At 38.9% G+C, this 26,568-nt stretch overlaps 1 protein-coding gene across 2 annotated transcripts in view; it reads left to right on the top strand.

The window, feature by feature from the left end:
* Nucleotides 1-26,568, top strand: part of caskin2a (CASK interacting protein 2a) — a 58,384-nt gene that overhangs the window by 4,644 nt on the left and 27,172 nt on the right. For both annotated transcript variants that reach the window (XM_085465455.1, XM_085465454.1), the window contains exon 3: nt 22,888-22,939. In XM_085465455.1, coding sequence (XP_085321581.1) covers nt 22,888-22,939 — 52 coding nt within the window. The remainder of the gene's footprint in view (nt 1-22,887; nt 22,940-26,568) is intronic.

Here is a 26,568-nt window from a genome sequence, read left to right as displayed (position 1 = left end):
GAGGGTTCACAGAGAGTGAAAGCAAAAAGATGCAAACAGCGGGACAGCTTTTGTCAGCAACATCTCTATTAATATTTTAAAGACAACAGCAGCAATAAAGCAACAGCACACTCCTTTGACTGAATGTGGCAGTCCATGTCGAGGCAACTCTTTCATTTCTTGTATTTAAAAAAAGGTGAAAGCAATCCAGCATTTAAACTGACATCAGAGAAAGAAAGTATTCATGTAATTTTTAGAAACTCCACGTTAAACTACATGTGCAGTTACAAATTTCAAACTGAAGTTGTACATATGTAAAGTGTTAGCTAAAATACTGAATAAGTGTTCAACAAGCAATCTACTCTATATAAGGACACAAAAATATATAAAGAAGACAAACAAATGTATGAATGCATAGAAATATGTATATTAACAGAGGTGTAAATCTGAGTATATAAAAAGTAGAATTAAATTGATCAAATTAATTACCTTTTTATATCCATGTTAACAGTATGTTTTAATGTGCAATATTTAATTTGGTATATGCTTTTTTTAAGCACAGTTAGGTTTTACAAATGTATTAGTGTCGTGTATTCTTTGCAGCATATCCTCTGGTTTTGTGTAGTGAAAAAAAAAATACTCTCATTACTCATTTGCTTGTGTGCTAAGTAAAACTTCAGGCTGTACTAGACCTGATGGGAGAATTTGCACACTTTTATGCTTTCCACCAGCACAACAAGAGCACGAGTGTGATATTGCTGTTCAACAAAGTGTGTATCTGTTGCACCAGTGGACTGAAAATTGTGTTTGCTGGGATCAGGACTCACAATTTAATATCAGTGATGGAGTTGTTTGTCATTTTTGTCAGAGCCTCCACTGTCTGACAGCAGCTACGCAGATCCCTGGAGCAGCAGGGAGCTCTCTGATGTTGACCTGAATTAGCTAACATTTACACAACTGCTTATCGATATGAACAAATCAATCTGAATTCTTAGTGACCTGCTTTGAAACTCCCTATGATAATACTAGATTAGATAGTTGCCATTGGTGCTGGATAGTAAATCAGGGGATCATCAGAGGCACTCAGGTTTCATGCTAAAATACTTAAACATATTGCTATAAACCTTATTAAAATGGTCATTTCTGCTGGAATTCAAGTTTCAAAAAGTTTGACAATTGCTTGGGTGGCTGAAGCTAAGGTGGTAGAGCAGGTCACCTACAAACTGGTTGGTGGTTCGATCCCTGTCTGCTCCAGTCTGCATGGCAAATATCTGTGGGCAAGATAATAACCCCAAGTTGCTCTCTGATGCATCCATCTGAGTATGAATGTGTGTGAATGTTAGATAGAAGAGTGTAGAGAAAAGTGCTTGTGCGAATGGATGTATGAGGCAAGTTGTGTAAAGCGCTTTGATTGCTCAGATAGAGTAGAAAGGCACTATAAAGGAACTTGTTCATTTACCATTGGTGAAATTTGTCACACTGCATACCTAATGCAGTATAATAGATATTCCTCTCCATCATATTAATGATGGAGAGGAATATCTCCAAAATATAGACTTTTGTGGTGCAGTTTGTTGTAAGTCCTTCTCTCCATCTTCTATACTTGTCTGCAGCAGCAAAATATATCTTATCAAGGCTAAAGTTGGATTTATTACGGTAACCTGGCCAGAGGTGGTTGGATGTCTTCATTATTATGATTATCATTATTATTTTATCATTTATGGTGTTCCTTGTTTTCCCTTTTTAAACATTTGAAACATTTAAAAAAAATTAATTAAAGAAAATTAAATTGTACCCAGTAAATACTGGGTACAATGTGATCTTTTTGACAATCATATTAATTCCCTCTAAAATTATGAGATTATTGTTTTTACCAAATGTAGCAATTCTGAGATATAGTTGGCCATTTTTACTTTATATTTAGACTGTTATTTTCCATCCTTCATCTGACTGTAAGACACAGTAGGAGCTGTGCTGTTCCTGTGTCTCACTTTTACTTCTCCCTGCAGCCTAAAAATGCTTTTGTAAAAGAAATGGATGCAAAGCAGAGAACTGATCATGGGATTGTTCCAAAACACACTGTGATACATCTGGTAGAAACACAGATGGGTGGGTGTGATGAGCTCTAGTGCCTCAATGGAGTCAGATTTCTGTCTAAAAGCAAAGGGACTAAACACTACAGTTTTCAAAATAATGGACCACAACTAAGATGCAACAAGTGTAATTTTTTTCCCCTTTGCACAGATCAAACGAGCCTCAGCTTGTACACAAACTAACGCAACAGCACCTGACATACAGTGAAAGACAAAACAGGGAGAATGGATAAACTGTCTGCTTTTCAGCAAAGAGATAAGTGCTTAGTTTGTAACAGTGCAGGAGGATGTCTCCTCTTCTCTCCTTTTGGTTATTCTTTAGGAGTTTGGCGACCAAAATGGGCACACAGGTACAACTTAAGCTGTGCCTACACTGGAATTAATTTGCTTGTCGTGCATCACTTTGAAGCTGACAGCTAGTTGACCAAACAGTTTGAGTGAGGAGTTTTTCATATTGTGATGCTGTTACACCCTGCCCTCCACACAGACCTCGCTGAAACCTGAATCCTGCTTTAAAGCTGTTCTGTTTACATATCTTTTCAGAGTTAGTTAGCGATACACATACGAGGTAATAATGACCTGGTGCAAATAACACTGAAGCTCAAAACAAGCATCATGTCTTTTAAGTAAGTTGCGACTGAAAAGCAGTGCTGTTTTGAAACAAAACCCTAAAGCAGATGACTCGTAATCTGGAGAGGAAATGGCGTGTCACAAATCTAGAGGATCATCATTCAGCCTGGAGAAATAGTTTGCTGCTTTATAAGAAAGCCCTCCGCAAAGCCAGAACATCTTACTATTCATCACTGATTGAAGAAAATAAGAACAACCCCAGGTTTCTCTTCAGCACTGTAGCCAGGCTGACAAAAAGTCAGAGCTCTTTTGAGCCAACCATCCCTTTAACGTTAACTAGTAATGACTTCATGAACTTCTTCACAAATAAAATTTTTATCATTAGAGAAAAAATTACCAATAATCATCCCACAGATGTAATATTATCTACAGCTACTCTTAGTACCATTGATATTAAGTTAGACTCTTTTTCTCCAATTGATCTTTCTGAGTTAACTTCAATAATTACTTCCTCCAAACCAGCAACGTGTCTTTTAGACCCCATTCCTACAAAACTGCTCAAAGAAGTCCTGCCATTAATTAATTCTTCGATCTTAAATATGATCAACCTATCTCTAATAATCGGCTATGTACCACAGGCCTTCAAGCTGGCTGTAGTTAAACCTTTACTCAAAAAGCCATCTCTAGACCCAGCAGTCTTAGCTAATTATAGGCCAATCTCCAACCTTCCTTTCATATCAAAAATCCTTGAAAGAGTAGTTGTCAAACAGCTAACAGATCATCTGCAGAGGAATGGTTTATTTGAAGAGTTTCAGTCAGGTTTCAGAGCTCAGCACAGCACAGAAACAGCTTTAGTGAAGGTTACAAATGATCTTCTTATGGCCTCTGACAGTGGACTCATCTCTGTGCTTGTCCTGCTAGACCTCAGTGCAGCGTTCGATACTGTTGATCATAATATCCTATTAGAGCGATTAGAACATGCTGTAGGTATTACAAGTACTGCGCTGCAGTGGTTTGTATCATATCTATCTAATAGACTCCAATTCGTGCATGTAAATGGAGAGTCCTCTTCACACACTGAGGTTAATTATGGAGTTCCACAGGGTTCAGTGCTAGGACCAATTCTGTTTACATTATACATGCTTCCCTTAGGCAGTATCATTAGAAGACATAGCATACATTTTCACTGCTATGCAGATGACACCCAGCTCTATCTGTCCATGAAGCCAGATAACGCACACCAATTAGTTAAACTGCAGGAATGTCTTAAAGACATAAAGACCTGGATGGCCGCTAACTTTCTGCTTCTTAATTCAGATAAAACTGAGGTTATTGTACTCGGCCCTGAAAATCTTAGAAATATGGTATCTAATCAGATTCTTACTCTGGATGGCATTACCTTGGCCTCCAGTAACGCGGTGAGGAACCTTGGAGTCATTTTTGACCAGGACATGTCCTTCAACGCACATATTAAACAAATATGTAAGACTGCTTTCTTCCATTTGCGCAACATCTCTAAAATTAGAAATATCCTGTCTCAGAGTGACGCTGAAAAACTAGTTCATGCATTTATTACTTCCAGGCTGGACTACTGTAATTCATTATTATCAGGATGTCCAAAAAACTCACTGAAAAGCCTTCAGCTAATCCAAAATGCTGCAGCAAGAGTCCTGACAGGGACTAGAAAGAGAGAGCATATTTCTCCTGTTTTGGCTTCCCTTCATTGGCTTCCTGTTAAATCCAGAATTGAATTCAAAATCCTGCTCCTCACATACAAGGTCTTAAATAATCAGGCCCCATCTTATCTTAATGACCTTGTAGTACCATATCACCCTATTAGAGCGCTCCGCTCTCGCTCTGCAGGCCTACTTGTTGTTCCTAGAGTATTTAAAAGTAGAATGGGAGGGAGAGCCTTCAGTTTTCAGGCCCCTCTTCTGTGGAACCAGCTTCCAGTTTGGATTCGGGAGACAGACACTATCTCTACTTTTAAGATTAGGCTTAAAACTTTCCTTTTTTCTAAAGCATATAGTTAGGGCTGGACCAGGTGACCCTGAATCCTCCCTTTGTTATGCTGCAATAGATGTAGGCTGCCGGGGGATTCCCATGATGCATTGAGTTTTTCCTTTCCAGTCACCTTTCTCACTCACTATGTATTAATAGACCTCTCTGCATTGAATCATATCTGTTATTAACCTCTGTCTCTCTTCCACAGCATGTCTTTATCCTGTCTTCCTTCTCTCACCCCAACCGGTCGCAGCAGATGGCCGCCCCTCCCTGAGCCTGGTTCTGCCGGAGGTTTCTTCCTGTTAAAAGGGAGTTTTTCCTTCCCACTGTCGCCAAAGTGCTTGCTCATAGGGGGTCATATGATTGTTGGGTTTTTCTCTGTATCTATGAAGCGCCTTGAGGCGACTTTTGTTGTGATTTGGCGCTATATAAATAAAATTGAATTGAATTGAATTGAATTACAGTAATCTGCTGCTAAGGATATTATAATAGCTTTATTGCCTCTGTGAGCTGTGTGTCCCAGCCTCTCAGCCTCAGCTACTGCTATAACTGTTTATTAGTGGGTGCAGTCAGTGGTTTAACTAGATTCAATTTTTTTAAATTCAAAGATTCATCTCAAAACATTTGTCAAATATGTTAAAAGTCTGAATATGAGCATTACTCTCAGCGTTATCTCTCTCAGTGCTGGGTTTAGGGACCTCTGCCAGTGAGGGCTTGTCCTGAAGGGGATTAGCGATGGCACTGTGGCTGTCTTGATGGACGATGAGCTGAGAAGGGAGGTTTCTTCTCTCGATCAGCCATCTGCTGACTTCAGGTTAGGTGCTCAGTCAATTTAGCTGGAATCACCACAGCCGTTTTCTTTTTGCTTAGCTGTTGCAAGCAAAGTGTATATAGATACACAGAAGGCTGTAGGCTGTGGGTAGCAACTCAGATTCACAGCTTGACCCGTAAAGTCATTTTTATGTGGGTGTTGTTTGCCTCACCCTGGAAATTATTACTAGAGGTTTTTCACAGGCCTCCATGATTATAATGTCTTTCATTGTAACACATGCTTGCTTTTATCTTGACCCTTGGTCCAGCCCACCCTTTTGTCACAAGTACTAAATACAAGGTTATAGTTGGGCAAAGAGCAGCAACACAAAGGCAAAAGAGTATACTGTGCTATTGCATGCACTTTTAGATGTGTATATAATATACTGATAGCTCACCCAGCAGATATTATGCCAAAAAAAGTCTGCAAGTTGCAGGATTATGTTAATTAGAGGTTGTTTTTCACTCATTTTTGATTAATTGACCAGCCCTAGTTTAGCTAATAATCTCCAAATATCAGCAATAAATTATACCACCATTATATCTTAGAGTGAAACCTATATTTATATATTTACCCTAGAATATATATATATATATTTATCACCAAGGTGAGGTTGGGTGGATTGTTCTTTGGCAGGCATGTGGTCAAAAATCTCCACACACTGACTATATTGGTATAGACCTGTCACGGGTACATTAATATAGATTTAGACCTTATACATAATAATGAAAAAAAAGATCATTGGTGTAAAATTGAGTTTGTCCAACAGCATGGTTCCGACTTGTTCAGCTCAAGCCAAGATGTTTAAAGAGCCTTCGGTCAACAAGATCTACAGTGGGGCAAAGAAGTATTTAGTCAGCCACCGATTGTGCAAGTTCCCCCACCTAAAATGATGACAGAGGTCAGTAATTTGCACCAGAGGTACACTTCAACTGTGAGAGACAGAATGTGAAAAAAAAATCCATGAATCCACATGGTAGGATTTGTAAAGAATTTATTGGTAAATCAGGGTGGAAAATAAGTATTTGGTCAATAACAAAAATACAACTCAATACTTTGTAACATAACCTTTGTTGGCAATAACAGAGGTCAAACGTTTACTATAGGTCTTTACCAGGTTTGCACACACAGTAGCTGGTATTTTGGCCCATTCCTCCATGCAGATCTTCTCGAGAGCAGTGATGTTTTGGGGCTGTCGCCGAGCAACACGGACTTTCAACTCCCGCCACAGATTTTCTATGGGGTTGAGGTCTGGAGACTGGCTAGGCCACTCCAGGACTTTCAAATGCTTCTTACGGAGCCACTCCTTTGTTGCCCGGGCGGTGTGTTTTGGATCATTGTCATGTTGGAAGACCCAGCCTCGTTTCATCTTCAAAGTTCTCACTGATGGAAGGAGGTTTTGGCTCAAAATCTCACGATACATGGCCCCATTCATTCTGTCCTTAACACGGATCAGTCGTCCTGTCCCCTTGGCAGAAAAACAGCCCCATAGCATGATGTTTCCACCCCCATGCTTCACAGTAGGTATGGTGTTCTTGGGATGCAACTCAGTATTCTTCTTCCTCCAAACACGACGAGTTGAGTTTATACCAAAAAGTTCTACTTTGGTTTCATCTGACCACATGACATTCTCCCAATCCTCTGCTGTATCATCCATGTGCTCTCTGGCAAACTTCAGACGGGCCTGGACATGCACTGGCTTCAGCAGCGGAACACGTCTGGCACTGCGGGATTTGATTCCCTGCCGTTGTAGTGTGTTACTGATGGTGACCTTTGTTACTTTGGTCCCAGCTCTCTGCAGGTCATTCACCAGGTCCCCCCGTGTGGTTCTGGGATCTTTGCTCACCGTTCCCATGATCATTTTGACCCCACGGGATGAGATCTTGCGTGGAGCCCCAGATCGAGGGAGATTATCAGTGGTCTTGTATGTCTTCCATTTTCTGATGATTGCTCCCACAGTTGATTTTTTCACACCAAGCTGCTTGCCTATTGTAGATTCACTCTTCCCAGTCTGGTGCAGGTCTACAATACTTTTCCTGGTGTCCTTTGAAAGCTCTTTGGTCTTGGCCATGGCGGAGTTTGGAGTCTGACTGTTTGAGGCTGTGGACAGGTGTCTTTTATACAGATGATGAGTTCAAACAGGTGCCATTCATACAGGTAACGAGTGGGGGACAGAAAAGCTTCTTACAGAAGACGTTACAGGTCTGTGAGAGCCAGAGATTTTCCTTGTTTGAGGTGACCAAATACTTATTTTCCACCCTAATTTACGAATAAATTCTTTACAAATCCTACCATGTGGATTCATGGATTTTTTTTTCACATTCTGTCTCTCACAGTTGAAGTGTACCTCTGGTGCAAATTACTGACCTCTGTCATCATTTTAAGTGGGGGAACTTGCACAATCGGTGGCTGACTAAATACTTTTTTGCCCCACTGTATGTAGAAAAAGTAAAATTTAATTGCACTTGCTCATGATCACAGAGGTTCTCTGACATGGTCCTCTCTGTGCAGTGTGTAACAGTTTGCGGTCAGCTCTCCCAAGGCTGCTAACTGGGCCGTCTTCACCCATAATGGGGGCTGTGGGTTAGTGGGGTTAGCTGTTTTTTTGTGTGTTTCAGTTATTTAAAGTTGAAAGAATTCCATTGTAAAAAGACTGATGTTCAAAAAATTACATGAAGTTCGTTAAGTTTTAACAGTGTTAACACATAGCTAAGATAAGAGTTGACCAAAATAATAATATTTGTGATTATTATTATTTGTGGTATAAAAGGCTTGCCTTAATGTGTACGTTGACTTCTTTGGAGGTCTGTGTTTATTTGATGAGTCGCTTTTCTTTTTCATGGGCTAAATGTTCAGAATCAATTTGATGAAACACTAAAAGACTTTTAAACATGTCACTTTTTATTTTATTAAAACAATTCCATGTAACAAAAGGTGGAAATAAATATCAATCAAAAATATTGTCTACACATTAGCTGTTTTAAGCATATTAGCGTATTAGAGCACAAGTCAAGGTAAGCTGAGAAATAGCTTGTGAGCTACATTGCTGAAAAGCTATTGAAAAATGATCTAATCTTTTTCAGTGTACTCTAAATAAGATCAGACAATATTGCACAAACTACATTTTAAAGAAAGTTGTGATTCTTGATGTTTTAGAAGGTGGAAGTATAGAAAGTTTGCCACTTTGCACAAACTACACAAAACTATAAAAACAGTGACATTTTGTGAGTTATGTGCGCTCCACTGAGATTTGTAAGATTTGTAAGATTTTTATGGCTGCTAACGAGACCACTTGTTTCTCTGCTGCGGAAAAGCACAGTGAAATTTATTGCAAGAAATTGGGCTTTCTGATTGGGTGCTTGCTCAAAAATTCTGCTCATACTACAAAAAGAAGTTCACACTTCATACCAGGCTTCCTACTGATTAATCATTAATGACCTTTCTACAAAACTATATAATTTCTAAACACTAGTTTTCTAAACAAATGTGGGGATTTCACATCTTTCACATCACACAGCAAACCTACAGTATAGTCTCATTAAGTATTGTGTCAATACTGTGGTCTTATTTTAAGGTCTGTTGGTAGTATTGCATCTCATTTTGACATGTTTTCTTTTTTGTTCTGGGCTGGTTTACAGTCAAACTGGCTCTTTACATACAAAGTTAAACCTACAGATGTACAGATCAATCTAACCCTAACATTTAACTACAATATTTAACTGCAAAGGTTAGGTGTGAAAATACCTAAAACACCAGTCAAAAAACTCTAAATACTAAAGGCTACCAAAAGTGAACGTAGGATTAGATAATAATTTGCACAACACAGTTATCAGAAGTTAGTTCATAGTTAAATGTTAGTCGTTCAGGCCTGAGGAGCAGGGTTGAGGACGTGAAGGGCTGCAAACTGAAGTGTAATTTATGGTACCAGAAATTTGTCCATCTGTGTACGCAGGTTTTAGATCTCACCCTGGGTCAACACACCTGAATCAGATGGTTAGACATTACCAGGCCTCTGCAGAACTTCAAAACATATTGAGGAGCTCATTTAACCATTTAAACCAGCTGTTTTGGATCAACGACACATCTAAAACCTGCAGGACACTGGCCCTTGAGGCCTGGAGTTGGACACCCCAGGTGAACAGGTTTCCATTTGTCCAGTTAGCAGAGAGGGGTTTTCAGTCACTACAGATGTTCTCACTTGCTGTTCTCCGGAGTCCTATCTTTCTAAAATGTAGTCTTAAATTAGATGAAAATTAAAAATGTAACTTTTTCAAAAAATGACAAGGATGGTGTCAGAATTTTCCTTAAAAATGCTAATGAATATCGAGTATTTCCTGGGTTTCGGCATCAAGTTGGAAACTCTAGCATTGCTACAACCCTTATAGAGTTAGATCTATTTTAAGATGAACAATAATTTCCATAGCTACAACTAAGATCTATGCAAAAACCTGCTCAGACAACCTTTATGTAATAATTCCTGCTAGAGGTATTGTAAAGAAGTGTAGTGCGTATGTCAAGAAATGTCTCTAGCATGCCAAAGTTAAGTCAGAAGAATCCAAACCTAATGCTTAGCTATAAAAGTCTTGGTTTCAGCTTGTCTTTTCTAAAAACAACCCCCACTTACACTTCCCTCATCCCTGTACCTTGATTTAGGGATAACCCATCTGGCTAAATGTCAGATTAGAAGTCTGTTAGACTTGAACGAATCTAAGTGTCTGTGTCTGCATGCAATTAAGTGTCTTTGTGCAGACTGCCACATGTGTGCTGTGTTCTTGAGTATCCAGTAGTAGCACATGAATGCATTTCACTTCTTTAACTTTTGTCCCGTCTCATTAGTTTTGAGTCTTCAGCAGCAGGGTGCTGTAGTTAGCCCATTAGCTAACCGGCTAACTGGGCTAATCAGTCTTCTACTTTATTACCCAGACAGCTGGGTGGCAGCCAAGTAGTGTGTGACAAGCTCTGGAGTTCACCTACTCTTCTACACACATTAATCCTGACCCCTTTCCTTCCCTGACAGATGGGATAGCCTGTCTAGGATTGCTATTTAATTACTAAAGTAATTAAGTAGCATGTGTGTGGTTCCAATAGACAGCACCACTTAATCTAGCACAACTAGGCTTTTATTACATGCTCCAGGCAACACATAGTTGGAATTGGAACTCATCTTCAGGGCTATCTTCAGGTCTATTATGTATTTCTTGCTAAAAAGAACAAGCTGCCAGTCAGGCAGGTGAATGATTGTGGCATTCAGATTGTGGCTACGGTGTCGCTGCCTCCACATGCCCTGGAACAGTTTTCTTGTGTTTGGATATGAATCTGTGATGCAATGAAAGAGAACAAATCTGTATCTGTAGGCAGCGTAGTTTGACTTTGTGGAATTACTTGCGTGCTTGTATAGACAAGGACATGTGATTGTCTGACATGGAGGTGTTTCAGTGTTTATTTACTGGAACGTGTATGGACGAGGAGCATACTTTCCAAATGCATCTTGTAGCTAATGAGCATCAGCAGGAGACGCTGTTTATGTTGCTTTGATCCTCTCATTTTCTCATTCTTTTCTCTTTTTAACACATTCATTTACATTTTATCATTTGCAACTCTTCATGTCTCTTCCGCTGATTTGAATGCAAATAAAAATCCCATCCTGTGCTGACTTTGTACTCTGTTCATTGTAAGAACTGCCAGGATAACAGGATAACAGTGTCTTGGATGAACAGATCAGTGTGTCTATGTTAGGCATCTGTGACATGGAAAGAACAAGCGGATCTGATGTTTTTAGGTTTTCATTTTAGTTGTTTTTCAAATTCTGGATTCTCAACAGCCCAACAAGGATGCAGAAGGATGTGAGGTTTCTACGATGTGAGACTTAAAGTGTAACATTATTAGAACTTTATCCCTTTATTCCAGTGCCTTAAATGCTTTGAGTGGCTGTCAAAAACTCTTTTCCCCACGTTGTTTCTATATTTGCCTGTAGTTGAATGTGGAGATGATTCGCTTCTTTATAATAATAATGCTGATAACTGTTTTAAAGATATTTACATAGGCACTCGAAGCAGAGATAGTAACGTGAGCGTCACATTGTAGCTTAGATACATTTGTGTTTTAGTCAGGTTACCTCTAAGCTTGCAAATGCAATTCAGGTCATATGAAATAGTAATTTTTCCCATGCCTTCTGTGCTTATTTGATATATTGATTAATATCAAAGCAAATAAAATGTCAGTTAATTAGTATGGATGATGGGGTTTGTGTCATGGCTGTTACGTTTTGTTTGATTAGAGCAGTCCGTGGTGTTGTAGCTTCTGTCCTGGTTTGTGTCCTAAAAGAAGAGTTTGGGATCTTATGCCTAATTTGCAGAGAGGACAAACTGAACTCTCTTCTTAAGCTAGAAAGAAATATTACAGCTTTTCCATCTGTGTAGTAGAGTCGGGCTTCATGTAGCTGTAGCTGCAAGTTCAATAATCATTTGATAGTTAACTTAGTGGAGGGGGTCAGTAGCTCATGGTCAATTGATTTTTGTTTTTTACACCTCAGCAGCTGGATTGGAAAAAGCCTCAAGGCTGTGCTGCTGGCACGATTTTGAAAGTGGAGTGAGCAAACAGCTGGTGGAAGATGAGTCATTCAAACTGTACTTTGTGTCTTTGCTTGATAACAGTAAATACACAACAAATGACCCAGGTAAGTTACCTTCGAGGCTGTAACCCAAGTACAAATGAAATAAACCAAATATAGAGCATACAATTAAAAAATAAATACGATTTGCAAAAACGGGTGCACACAGCAGACTCCTTAGACAACTCCACATCATCAAAGAGCTGATTATGAGGTTATGAGCCAGCACAAGTTGTGCAAGCAATACACAAAAGTTTTCCAGGCTGGTGAACCTTTGGTGACCGGTCTCATATTTCCTCTAGTATTTGGAATGACTGCCTCGCCACTCAGTGAAGACAAAAGAAAGAGAAAGGAATGTCTCCTTAGTCGATCTATCATAATGTTTTTTGTTATTAAGAGGTGTTTCAATCCTGGTATGTGTCTCTTCCTTTGCCTCTTCAGTGGTATATCTGTTCTCCATTTGTGGATTAACGTTTTAGCTGGATTAAATTGTCGGTGTGATCCCAGCTTCTTGCTACTTTGAAACAGTTGTTGGATTGGCTGTCAGAGCAACATATCCGGAAGGTCAACCTTACTAGGAAGCAGATTTATCCTATGTAAACAAGATTACATTACTTAAATAATGTTGCTTTGTAAAATCCTTCTAGTCGTGGCTGCGCCATTGATATGGGAGGCCGGTTGCAATCGTTGCTTTCATAAGAGAGAAAATAATCTGTGATTGCCGTGATGTGTTTGTGTAACCAGACTGATAATTTAGAGAGGTGTAATGTATTAGCATTCTGTATTAGTGGCTAAATTATGGTACTTCATGGAAATGAAATATCATATACCTTATATAGGGTTGTTAACTGAACCCAAACCATAGCACAAGGAGCAAGAATGTCCACTGACCTATTTTAACTGAAATTAAGCCACTGCTCCTGCATCCTTTTAGCATGTCCAAGGAACAATTTCCCCCTACAATCCAGAGATTACTACAGTGGCTTGCAAAAGTATTCGGCCCCTTGAACTTTTCCACATTTTGTCACATTACAGCCACAAACATGAATCAATTTTATTGGAATTCCAGGTGAAAGACCAACACAAAGTGGTGCACACGTGAGAAGTGGAACGAAAATCATACATGATTCCAAACATTTTTTACAAATAAATAACTGCAAAGTGGGGTGTGCGTAATTATTCAGCCCCCTGAGTCAGTACTTTGTAGAACCACCTTTTGCTGCAGTTACAGCTGCCAGTCTTTTAGGGTCTGTCTCTACCAGCTTTGCACATCTAGAGACTGAAATCCTTGCCCATTCTTCTTTGCAAAACAGCTCCATAACTGCCCTGTGACGGCCTCAGAGGTTGTCTAAGAGAATATTGGGAGCAACAACACCATGAAGTCCAAAGAACACACCAGACAGGTCAGGGATAAAGCTATTGAGAAATTTAAAGCAGGCTTAGGCTACAAAAAGATTTCCCAAGCCTTGAACATCCCACGGAGCACTGTTCAAGCGATCTTTCAGAAATGGAAGGAGTATGGCACAACTGTAAACCTACCAAGACAAGGCCGTCCACCTAAACTCACAGGCCGAACAAGGAGAGCGCTGATCAGAAATGCAGCCAAGAGGCCCACGGTGACTCTGGACGAGCTGCAGAGATCTACAGCTCAGGTGGGGGAATCTGTCCATAGGACAACTATTAGTCGTGCACTGCACAAAGTTGGCCTTCATGGAAGAGTGGCAAGAAGAAAGCCATTGTTAACAGAAAACCATAAGAAGTCCCGTTTGCAGTTTGCCACAAGCCATGTGGGGGACACACACCTAACCACATACAGCAGTTATGTATGTCTGAGAGCACACTTGTCCATCGCCTGTGTATTGGATCAATTCCTTTAAAGTTACATTTAAAGCATATTGTGCTGGATATATTTGTATAGCTATCAGGTTCATTTTCACAAAAATTATAGCCTCTTTCAAAGGATAGGTACTGATTATGGGTTTTTTCTATTCCACCCAAGCAGATAGGTACACACGGTACTCGTAATGCTAGTGTTTACTTATGTGCTTCTCACAAGTGAACAAGAAATTCACTGTGTTTGGTTCAAAACAAGATGACGTTTTGTCATTCAGAGGTAATTCAAACCTTAAAACCTGATCTCAGAGTATGGTGATTCACTAGAGAATACAAAAGTACTACCAAAGTACACCCAGGAAGTAATCATTCCTCCAAGACCAATATTTTTGTTAGTTTTAAAACAGTCTAACAGAGCTTCGGGTCTTATAATTGTGGAAGAATGCATGAAAAATGAAGGAGGGGCAGCAAAGTGACTTGGGTAAACATGATTTGAATGGTATGTAAAGTGTTTAGTTGCTAGGGTGCAAGGTTGACATGTTATGTAATATGAAATGTACAGCTGTGCGCATGTCTCCTGTGTACATTCACACTGGTTCATGTGCACGCTGCACAACAGATCTGTTTCATTTCCATACTGGCTTATTGGCAGAGAATATTGAGTGTGTCTGACCTAGTTGCCAGCAGCACCATGGGAGATTACTTTCTTCATTTTTAACAATGGAGCAAATTTATTGGATAATGCAGCCCGGAGCTGTTTTGATATTAAGGGTTTTTCTCAAGACCCAGTTCAAGCGCTTATTCTTATAGCAAGCGATACAGCGCTGGAGCAATTGATAAAGAATTGATGAAGCCAAAGTGTGTCACTTTGCAAGTTTGGTGTATGTGCATGCCCTCGGGTGTGTGCCGTGTGCTGTTTACGGTCCTGTCTTTAATGAGTATTTTTAGTAAGCTCTGCAACTCACTTGAACATGCAGTTCTCATTTTCATTCACAGCTCATGTGCTACATTGCGTCCCTGCACAACTGGGGGTAAAACAAAAGGTGTTCTGTTGCAGGTGTTAGTCTGCTAGGAAACCCCATTTGGCTGCCACTCAGTTATGTATTTATAGACTCATGGTGCTCTTGCTGTAGGGCTTGTTTGTCTGTGCAGGCAGATGTATATTCCTCTGCTCAGCCAGCTGCATTAATATGCATTACATGCTGGGCTGTGGAGCTATGCCTTTGCAGGATTATACCTTATTACACCTGACAAGCTGCTGTTCTCTGAGGCATATTAAATGGACACACAGTGACACTTTGGTCAATTCCAAATTTGAAGTTTCAAATTGAATGAAATGTCAAGCTGAATGAGGATATTTAGTAAAATCTGAGGTGAAACTAGTAATAACTTTGGAAAGAGTTTTGAACAATATGGCAGAAAGATTCAACTTTTCCACTTGCTGATAGCATCATTTTACTACAGCGATCCTCTGGTGTGTAACTGGTAAGTGTATTTATCCCAGCAATAGTAGGGGAACAGTCTAGAAGAGAAACTGCGCCGCCAGGAATTCAATTCAAGTAAAAATATGCAAGTTCCTCATCTATTGTATTGTATTGTATTGTATTGTATCTTTATTTGTTTCAGACATATAAAACAAAAAACAATATATACACACTACATATATTTTCATTTACAGATACGAATATATATGTAGATATACACACACACACGTATGTGTTCAGATAAACAAAAAATATATAATGAAATAAAACAAAATCGTCTGACATAATGTAACAATGTTTGGTCTGAAAAGGAGTAGGAAGAAGTATGAACATACTTATTAATTCCTACCCCTGCTCAACATCTTATTGATCCCACATAATTCACCTAATTCCCATCATCACATACTCCACACGATACACGAGGAGAACCTATATAAACTTGGCTACCGTGATTGATATAATTTGGATATAATTTGATATTTTTATACATACAATGGGTGATCATCTTTATCGGTATCATATTCTTCCAAAATCAGTTTTCGAAGTATTTTCATGAACTTACTAATTCCTGAGCATTGCTGTAGATCTATAGTAAAACTATTCCACAGTTTTACCCCATAAATAGTGACACAAAAGGTTTTAACCTTTGACCGTGCTTTAAGAATCCTTAGATTCAATTTCCCCCTCAATTCATAGTCTCCTTCTCTGTCATAGAACATCCTCTGTATATTTCCTGGTAACATATTGTATCTGGCCTTGTACATAATTTTTGCAGTTTTATATTTTATAAGATCCATAAACTTCAGTATTTTTAATTTCAAAAACATGATGTTAGTATGGTCTCTAAATCCTGCTTTATTAATCATCCTGATTGCTTTTTTTTTAATTTTACATATTGGTTGAAGTGCAGTTTTATATGTGTTTCCCCAAATTTCCACACAGTATTCCAAATATGGCAATATAAGTGAACAATAAAGTACCCGGAGTGATTTGGAAGGCAAAAAATATTTAACTTTACTTAGTACGGAGATGCTTCTTGACAGTTTGGCTTGTATATGCTTTATGTGAGGTTTCCAGCAGATTTTGTTATCTATTATCACACCCAGAAATTTTGTATCCGAAACTTGCTCTATTTCAACATTGTTTACTAATCATTTTGCTCCTGCATCTTTTTTACAATTTCCGAATAACATAAATGTAGTTTTTTCCAAATTTAATGATAGCTTATTTCTATCAAACCATGTTTTCAGTTTAATCATTTCTTGTGTGACAATTTCCAAAAGCTGCTGTAAGTTCTCTCCAGTACAAAAAATATTTGTATCATCTGCAAATAGAATAAACTGTAGTATATCTGATGTTCTGCATATATCATTGATATAGAGGATAAACAGCTTTGGTCCCAATACTGACCCCTGCGGAACTCCACAAACAATGTCCATACACTCTGATTGATATTCACCAATTTTCACAAATTGCTGCCTGTCTCTCAAATAACTCTTTACCCACTCTAACACCACTCCTCTAATGCCACAGTACTCCAGTTTATCAAGTAATATGTCATGATTAATTGTGTCAAAAGCTTTTTTTAGGTCAATGAATACACTAACTATACATTGTCTTTTATCTATATTGTTGGTGATATTTTCGATCAGTTCCATTAATGCCAATGATGTTGATCTATTTGATCTGAAACCATACTGACTATCCATTATTATTTTGTGTTTATCTATAAATTTGTCAAGTCTATTACTAAAGACTTTTTCCAGTATTTTTGAAAATTGAGAAAGTAGAGAGACAGGCCTATAATTTGTGAATTGGTGTCTGTCACCATTTTTAAACAGTGGTGTTACTTTAGCTGTTTTCATTTGTTTTGGGAATGTACCAGTTTGTAAGGACAAATTGCAAATGTGTGTTAAGGGTTTGGAAATGCCCTCTATCACTCTCTTAGCGATTTCCATATCAATGTCGTCAGAGTCTGTAGAGTTTTTTGTTTGTGATTTCCCAACAATATCAATGATTTCCATTTCTTCCACCACCGTTAAGAACATTGAATGAGGATTGCGGTCAATGAGTCTAGTTTCTTTCTCTACAGAATCTGTTATATCAGGAATTGTTTCAGCCAAGTCTGGCCCAACACTTACAAAGAATTTATTGAACTCATTTACCACATCTCTCATATTAGTAATATTTCTATCATTATTTGCGAAATACGAAGGATAGTCTGCCTGCCCCGAGCCCTTTTTGATGATGGTATTTAATGTTTTCCAGATCCCTTTAATATTATTTTTATTCATAATCAGTAATTTTTCATAGTATTCCTTTTTACATGACCTTAAAATACTCGTTAATTTATTTTTATATTTCTTGTATTTATTTTCAGCTTCTGTACTTCTGTTCAATATAAATTCTCTGTATAAGGTATTTTTCTTCTTACATGCATTTTGCAATCCTTTTGTAATCCATGGGCACTCTGCATATTTTTGTTTTTTACTATATTTCTTTACTGGGCAATGACTATTATATAACAGTTTAAATTTTCCTAAAAAAATCTCATAAGCTTTATCAATATTTTTTTCCTTATACAGCATATTTTATTGTGTTTTGCTGTTTAACCTTCCTGTAATTGCTGTTATACACTATAAAAACAGGTAGATGATCACTGATGTCATTAATTAGGAGACCACTTATGGTTCTATTTTCTATTTCATTAGTAAATATATTGTCTATTAGGGTTGCCGACTGTGCTGTAATCCTGCTGGGCTTAGTGATCACTGGAAAAAGTCCCAAGCTATACATTGTATTAATAAATTCCTCTGTTGCTCTCTGCTTGTTTGGATTTAGTAGATCTATGTTAAAATCCCCACAAATGAACATGACTTTTTGATTTGTCCTAATGAATGTTTTATCTACCCACTCCTTAAAAATTTCAATATTAGAACCTGGTGTTCTATATATACAGCTTACAATGACATTTTTCTCTTTTCCCATACTAATTTCTATTGTTACACACTCTAATATATTATCTACCGCCATCGTCATTTTTTCTACCATCTTGTGTTTTAAATTTTTATCCACAAACAAGGCCACACATCTATGAAAAGTACAAGTGTTTAAAGATGAGTTTATTTGAATGACTGTACTTTTGGGTGGTTTAAGTTGCAGTACTGCATCATATTTTGTCACTGTTGTGTCAAAAAATAAAGCTTTTTTCAGCTTTTTTGCCTTTATGCATACATACATTATGGAGCCAGAGTAAAGCAGGGTTAGTCTCTGCTCTCCCTTGGTGGTTTGGTTTGAGGGACTGTATTTACTCTCTCAGTAATCAGTGCACTTAGATGGATGTGCTCCTCAGATAAGTGTTTCCCTTGATGAGGTCTTTACCACAACCCATGGTGGGGGCGGTTGTCCCAGCCCACAACTCCTAAATCAAGTGTCCTTCTCTGCTGTTGTAAATGAGAAGTCTGTTAGGGTGTAATTGGGTTTGCATATTCTGTGGGATAAGTCCATGGACTGTTTTCCAGATATAGAGGGAAAACTATAATGACATTCCAAAGAGACTAGCTTGCAAGTAAACACTGGGATTAATGCTATGTTTTTGTCAAAAGGCATTTAAAAGACTTTTCTGTCTTTCTGATATCATACTGAAAATACAGACACTACAAATTACATAATTGGCTATCTGACATATTACATTGCAGAGTTGCACCTTAGTACTTGCTGCTGCTTGCTTAAAATGTAAAAATGAAGAAAAACTAATTAGTTAGGTAGCAGTACTTGCTATTTTCTTGTACAGTGTACAAAATGGCAACAAACAGCATAAAACATGATGTTATTTCCAAGTGAGAAGAATTAAGCCAATGCGAACATCCCTCAAATCTTTATTCTATCTGAAGGCCACCATTTGGCAATACAAATGTACTCTTTCCTATTGAGTTTATGGGATTTGTCATGCTTGTGGGTCATATTGACTACAAAATTGTCTGTTTTAGAAGTCTTGGTCATACTGTGTTTCATTGGCTCAATGAATAATTATTTTTCGATCACAAGTCATTACCCAGTGAGCTTGCGGTTTTGCAGTCAGACGCGCTGCTTCCTCAAGTCTAGTTTTATGGAGCAGAGATGGTGAAAATGCTAATATCAAGGCTTCAAAATGGGATTTAAGAAATCAGTGGATGACTTCATGCTTCCATCTTTTATATGGCTAATGTGTGTAGCTCATAGACAGTGTAGTGTATAATGACACACTCTTGGGACCTGGAGGAAAACTGCAGCATTTTAGTAATTTTTTTAAATGAAGGTTCTGGTTGTTGCCATCAACGAGTTATCTCTTGCCAGCATAGAGACAGAGATAAACAGTAGGCCTTTATACACAAGTGTGTATTTTGGCTTTATGCATTTATTTTTTACGCAAGTAGATGATGATCAAAGCCATTTTAAACAGAGTTTTGCAGCTGTACAAACTAAACCAACACGGATCTCTGTCAGCTCCAGTCTTGTTGAAGGAGACAAAAATAAGCAGGCCAGCTTTTTTTCTGCTCTTTCTTTTTAATTTATATTTTCCAGCCGGTTTCTCCCAACATAAAGAGGGTTCACAGCCGTACTCGTCTGATCTTGCAGCAAGACTTTCCACAACTCATTTACATGTTTTCTTTCACCTCACACATACATATACACTAAAAAGAAACTTCCCCCTCATATTACCTGAAACTCATTTCTCCTCCTGCTCATCTCATCTCTTCTGATTGTTCCTCTTCCTTCATCTGCATTCTCTCCACATCAGAGTCGAGATCCGTTTTTTCTGTCCGGGATGCTTGAGCAACAGTAGTTTTGCAAACTGCTAATGCATCTGGTGATGCTATCAAAACACAGCACTGTGGGTTGGGGTTTTTTTTTTGGCTCTTTGTTCTGGCAGAGAGTGTTCACATCAACATCGTCTCATATCTTAGTGTTTAATCTTTTCATTTGGTCTATACACATCAGCTTTCAGAGGAGAGCAGACCCCGTCATTTCTCCATCTCTGCAAGAAAACACAATATTAGAGATTTACTACATCCCTTGTTACCAACTCTTAGGAATGACGTTGAGTCAAGATGCTGCTAATTGGATGTATGCTAATGTGAAAAGGAGGCCCTTGCTGCTTTTGTGTAAAGAGATAAAGAGCTAGGGCAGAAAAGTCGGGAGGCCACAGTTCATAGAGAGCTAACATGTAGGATTTCATGGTGGGCGTGCTATGTTAGGAATTCCAACTCATGTTGTAACTAGAACTCCTGAAAGGCTCTGTTCTTTCCTGGTGGCTGGGACATCTCAGACCCCGCTTTGGCACTGAGCCCAGCCCCTCTGTCTAATTATCAATGTGCCTTTTTGTGTCTTTGGACTCTTGTTTTTATGTATGTCTTCAGCAACATCAGCTCTACAAAAGGCCTGGAACTGCTGTAAAATGAACACAGCAGCGTTAGGCGTGACTGTATTTATTCTCTATGCACAAGTGTTCAAACACTCTTACTGATTTCCTCACATGAAGTGAGAATTTCTAATTTATCCACTGAATTCACTGAAGTTTCCTAGAAGTTACCCAAATTGACCCGCATAAGTCTGTAAAGGTTAAATTGGATCATTAACGAACTTAAGTTTTACACACGAGTCATTACAGGATCGTGTTACTTTAAAAATCTAAATCCAAGTCATTTTCTCTTGATGACTTTTGTGGACTGGAAAATCAATATATCAGAAAGAAAGACAGAAATAATATTTAATCATTGCTCCATAGGTCTATCGTTTAGGAGGCTGAGGGGTAGCAGTGGCCAGACTCCAGCGAACCACGATAAAAGCCATTATCCACAAATGGAGAAACCTTGTAACAGTGGTGAATAGTGGCCTACCAAAAAGTTAAAGAATTTTGAGGTCAAGTCCAAATGCACTTCCTTGGGTTCAGTTTTCAGACCTGGGGATGTTCCTGGCAACTAATTTCTTAGTCGACTACATGAGGAAAAAAATGAGGCTAACCAGCTCGTCTAAAACTAAGAAACACTCAGACATTGAGTTACATTTGTGAACCTTGAATAGGACAATGTCAAAAACTCAGACAAAGGCATTTGAAACCATTAATCACAATTAAAATGTTAACAGTTACACTAAACGACTGGTACCAAATAGTGATAACAACGACTAATTGTGTTGTCGCACACATCCCTAATCTATACCGTGTTCATCAACAATGCGGTCATTTTTTAAAGCGATGAAACCTGTTATCCATCCGTCTGCAGTCTGCTATTTGGCTCAAGCACTAATAAAAATGGTTGCAGCAAGGGTGGATGTCACAGTTTGCAATGATCAACATGTCAGCTGTAATCATAGCTGTAGAAACAGTGGACTGTTGAGTTGATGCTGGCAGTGTTTCTACAAGTGCAACAAGTTTTCCACACTTCTGCACACCTCTACAGACACACACACACAGTCACATGTGATTTTCCACACCTGTGTGGGAAAACACAATGAAAGGAATTGACTCAGATGAATGGTGCTGATTTAGAGGGCCTGGTAATCTGGTTCCTGTGTGGGTCCTTGGTAGACAGTGGAGCCTTTACTTTGCCAGTCTCTGCTGTAGGATGAGAAACAATAGAGCTATGTGAGGAGCATTTTCATTTCTTTTTAGATGCTGAAGATGGATTATATTTGCTATCGGAGTGTAGTTTGGTATTAGTTAAAATGTGGCATTAAGGGTGGAGTGAAGCATTGGGATGATGTAAGATGTGAGTTGGATAGTTAAAGAAAAGAGAAATATGCACGTACAAGATTTAGTTCTGTCACACTGAAAGGTCTGACTTTGATATTTTATCAAACTTTTTAAAGGTTCCTGAATAAAATGTATTTATTTCATAACCGCTAAACCTGTTTGTTGGCAACTACTCTTCAATTTGAGTTCACCTCAGTTGTTGTGAGTCAGGATGATTGCAAGACAAAAGATCATTGCAGTGTAGTCTGTCTTGGAGTGCTGAATGAATGAGTGAGACATGGAATAAGAAGCACTGTCTCTTCCGAGGAGAGTGGGGAACAAAACAACAACAACCTGTAGTCAGTTAGGAAGACTGAACTGGTATATTTGCACCAAGTATATCTTTTATCCGTGCATGCTCGAGTTTTTTAAGCTGTCACTCTCAATTTTAAAGAGCTGTGATAAGATGCCGATGTAAATGAGGGCAAATCATACATTTCTGCAAGGTTGAATCATTTGGCTGCTGTGAGGGTGTCAGACTCGCTGTGAGATGGGGAAGGGTGAGGCAACGGGAGGCGAGGAAAGCTCTCCATCCTGTCAGGGATGTCACGTTGTTTGATAAAGGGAGTGACGACAGAGAGAAGTGAAGAGGAAAGAGAAACATTTTGAAGGCACACACAGGTTTGAGGGATTGGCAGAGCGCTCTGAATAAAAACAAATAGAATCAAATATGTCGGCAATGACCTGTTTTTGACCCTCTTGTCATTTTGTCCATGTCTGTCTTTTTCCAGAGCTGCTGGGCTCTACCAAGAGGCTCAACATCAACTACCAAGACTCAGATGGGTAAGAGGCGTGCATGTGTGTACGTGTTTATGTGCGTCTCAGCGAGAGATGAACACGAAGCTGAGTCAGTGGAATGCAATGGAAGAGTCATTGTTTCTTGATTGATGTGCAGATTGTGTTCAGTCTTCACAGAATGACTCACAGTAGAATCACACGCATGTGCTGACAGAGTGTCCTTCAGTTTTTACCTCACTCTTTGTTTTCCGATAATGTCTGTTAGAGCTTGGAGTAAAATGATTCTTTATATTCACTTAGATTCATTCTGACTTCTTTCAGAGGTTTATAGAAGATGTTACCTTTATTCCTGCAGTTTAAGGCTACAGACACTCTACGGAAAACAGTGACTGGAGACCACCGAGCAACATTATTGCAACCATATCCAGTCGAAGTGGTTGCATCAGGTCTGAGACCGCTCCTATTCAGTTGCTGCCTTCAAAGTGACTTTGGTGCATCATGATGGCGATGAATCAGAAATAAAACTGTGTTAAGATGGATTATCAGCTTATGAATGAATAGGGTTAAGTTGGCACTTATATGCAATATGTTTATTGCATATAAGTGCCAACTAAATGTACCATAATTAAATGTGAAAAACCTCAAATCTGTTGCTCACTGTTTCTGTTTGCATCACAGCTGCAGTGCGGTACAGAGCCAGGGGCAGGCTTGCCACTGTCAGCGTATTGACAAACTAAAAATGAAAACAATAAGAAGAGGCTGAGGAAAACTGAATATGTTTATGATAGAAGGATGAACTCTGAAAATGCCGGGGACTGTGTTGCTCTGAGAACTGAGACTGAGGTGGAGCACGAGTTGCTTTATTACTATTCCTCCATATTAACATGAAATCTATGTGTCATTGGTGACATGTATGAGATGCTGACTGACACAAAACATTTATTTATTTATTATTTATTTATTTTCATTTTCATGTTTTTTTGGAGGGGAGGTCTCATGCATATATGTCTGGAGGTAGAATAGAGTAGATAGAATAGAATAATCCTTTAATTGTCCCACAAGGGGAAATTTGGTTGTATCAGCAGCAAAAAAACACGCATACACAAAAAGAACAGGACACAGAACAGAAAACACAATTTTTACATTTTTACATCATGGACAATAGCTACAGAGCAGAGTACAATACAGTTGTTAAATTTAGCGTACAGATAGTGTGGAAACAGAGCAGGATACTGAAAGAAGAGTGACATGTTATAGAGCGACATATAGAGTACATAGGGTGACATGTTATAGAGGGACATATAGAGTACATAGAGTGACATGTTATAGAGGGACATATAGAGTACATAGAGTGACATGTTATAGAGCGATATATAGAGTACATAGAGTGACATGTTATAGAGGGACATATAGAGTACATAGAGTGACATGTTATAGAGGGACATATAGAGTACATAGAGTGACATGTTATAGAGGGACATATAGAGTACATAGGGTGACATGTTATAGAGGGACATATAGAGTACATAGGGTGACATGTTATAGAGGGACATACATGACTGTGTTAGTTCCCACCCAGACAACACAGTCATCAAGTTTGCAGATGATACCACTGTGGTGGGGCTCATCTCAGGGGGAGATGAGACTGCATACAGAGCTGAAGTTCAGAGGCTGTCAGATTGGTGTGCAGACAACAACCTGGACCTCAATACCACCAAAACAAAAGAACTGGTAGTTGACTTCAGAAGGAGGAAGTCCGAGCTGCAGCCTGTCAGCATCAACGGGGAGTGCGTGGAAAGGGTCTCCAGTTTCAAGTTTCTGGGTGTGCACATAGACACAGACCTCCAATGGAGCTCTAACACCTCTGCGGTCTTAAAGAAGGCCCAACAGCGTCTCCACTTTCTGAGAATCCTCAGAAAAATGGACCTGAAGAAGGAGCTGCTGACCGTCTTCTACCGCTGCTCCATTGAAAGTGTGCTGACATATTGCATCGGTGTGTGGTTCTCCAGCTGCACCACAGCACACAGAAAGGCACTCCAGAGGGTCATCAACATGGCCCAAAAAATCATTGGACATCCTCTTCCCTCCCTGAAGGACCTGTACAGCACTCGCTGTCTCAAGAGGGCACGCAGCATCCTACGGGACTGCACACACCCAGGACACCGGGTGTTTAAGCTGCTGCCGTCTGGCAGGAGGTTCAGGCTGCTGAGGTCCCGAACAAATAGACTCAAGGACAGCTTTTACAACAGGGCAATAGCCCTGATCAATGTAAATAGCTGACCTGACTGGATACCTCCCTGGACTTTTTAGGGGGAGGTAACAATGTTTAAAACGATAACAATAATATTTATATTTATAACAAGGTGCAATAATAATTAATGTGCAATAATAACAGTGTGCAATACACATACACTTATTCTTCTTTTTTATACTAAGTTAATATACTGTGTTGTGTTTGTTACGTTGTGATGTGTCATATCGTGTCGTGTTGTGTTATATGTAGTGCCGACGTAGGACAGTTTTTCCAATTTCATTGTACTACTGTACTATGTATGACTGTGCAATGACAATAAAGAGTTATCTTATCTTATCTTATATAGAGTACATAGGGTGACATGTTATAGAGGGACATATAGAGTACATAGAGTGACATGTTATAGAGGGACATATAGAGTACATAGAGTGACATGTTATAGAGGGACATATAGAGTACATAGAGTGACATGTTATAGAGCGACATATAGAGTACATAGAGTGACATGTTATAGAGCGACATATAGAGTACATAGGGTGACATGTTATAGAGGGACATATAGAGTACATAGAGTGACATGTTATAGAGCGACACATAGAGTACATAGGGTGACATGTTATAGAGGGACATATAGAGTACATAGAGTGACATGTTATAGAGGGACATATAGAGTACATAGAGTGACATGTTATAGAGGGACATATAGAGTACATAGAGTGACATGTTATAGAGCGACATATAGAGTACATAGGGTGACATGTTATAGAGGGACATATAGAGTACATAGAGTGACATGTTATAGAGCGACATATAGAGTACATAGAGTGACATGTTAGTTTGCATCCTGTGTCATCTACCAAGTTGGACACCTGTCGGTGTTAATTATTGAAGTTAAGTGGCACAACTCACTAAACAGTACTATAGGGATGATTCTATATATTAAACCGTTTGTGTTGTTGCATTTACTGTTGAGTGTCTGAACAGGAAAGAATAGGACAGGGAATATTGCCCATATTGATTTGGCTAATCTTTAACTTAACATTCAGACATTATTCCAGCAAGAGATATTTGTTATGCACTAGCACCTATTGAGGAAGGGAAGGGAAAGAAATGTGAATGTTGCTTTGTGTGTGTGCACTGCTGAGAAAAGACACACAAAGCTGCTTTCATTGTGTGCTGATCTCTGTGTATAAATGAAACTAAAAGCCTAAAACACTGGAAAAGAAAGGAAAACAAGGTGTACTATATCATTGTGTGTGTGTTTTGGGATTTGCCTCCTCTCTTCTTCAGCTTGCTCTGTTTAGCTCAGTTCTGCTCTGTTTCAATGAAAAATCTTATCTTCATTTTAAGTATTATTGCAGAGAAGGAATATGTGGAGTTTGGCTCAAAACACTCTGAGTGAGAATTGAGAGTTGAGTAA

This window comes from Copadichromis virginalis, linkage group LG8, assembly GCF_057382275.1.
Source record: "Copadichromis virginalis isolate Kocher_CV1m ecotype Utaka linkage group LG8, C_Virginalis_male_GT1.1, whole genome shotgun sequence".
Classification (NCBI taxonomy): domain Eukaryota; kingdom Metazoa; phylum Chordata; class Actinopteri; order Cichliformes; family Cichlidae; genus Copadichromis; species Copadichromis virginalis.
Note: the sequence above shows the minus strand (reverse complement) of the source record. Positions and strands in the feature narration are given on the sequence as shown.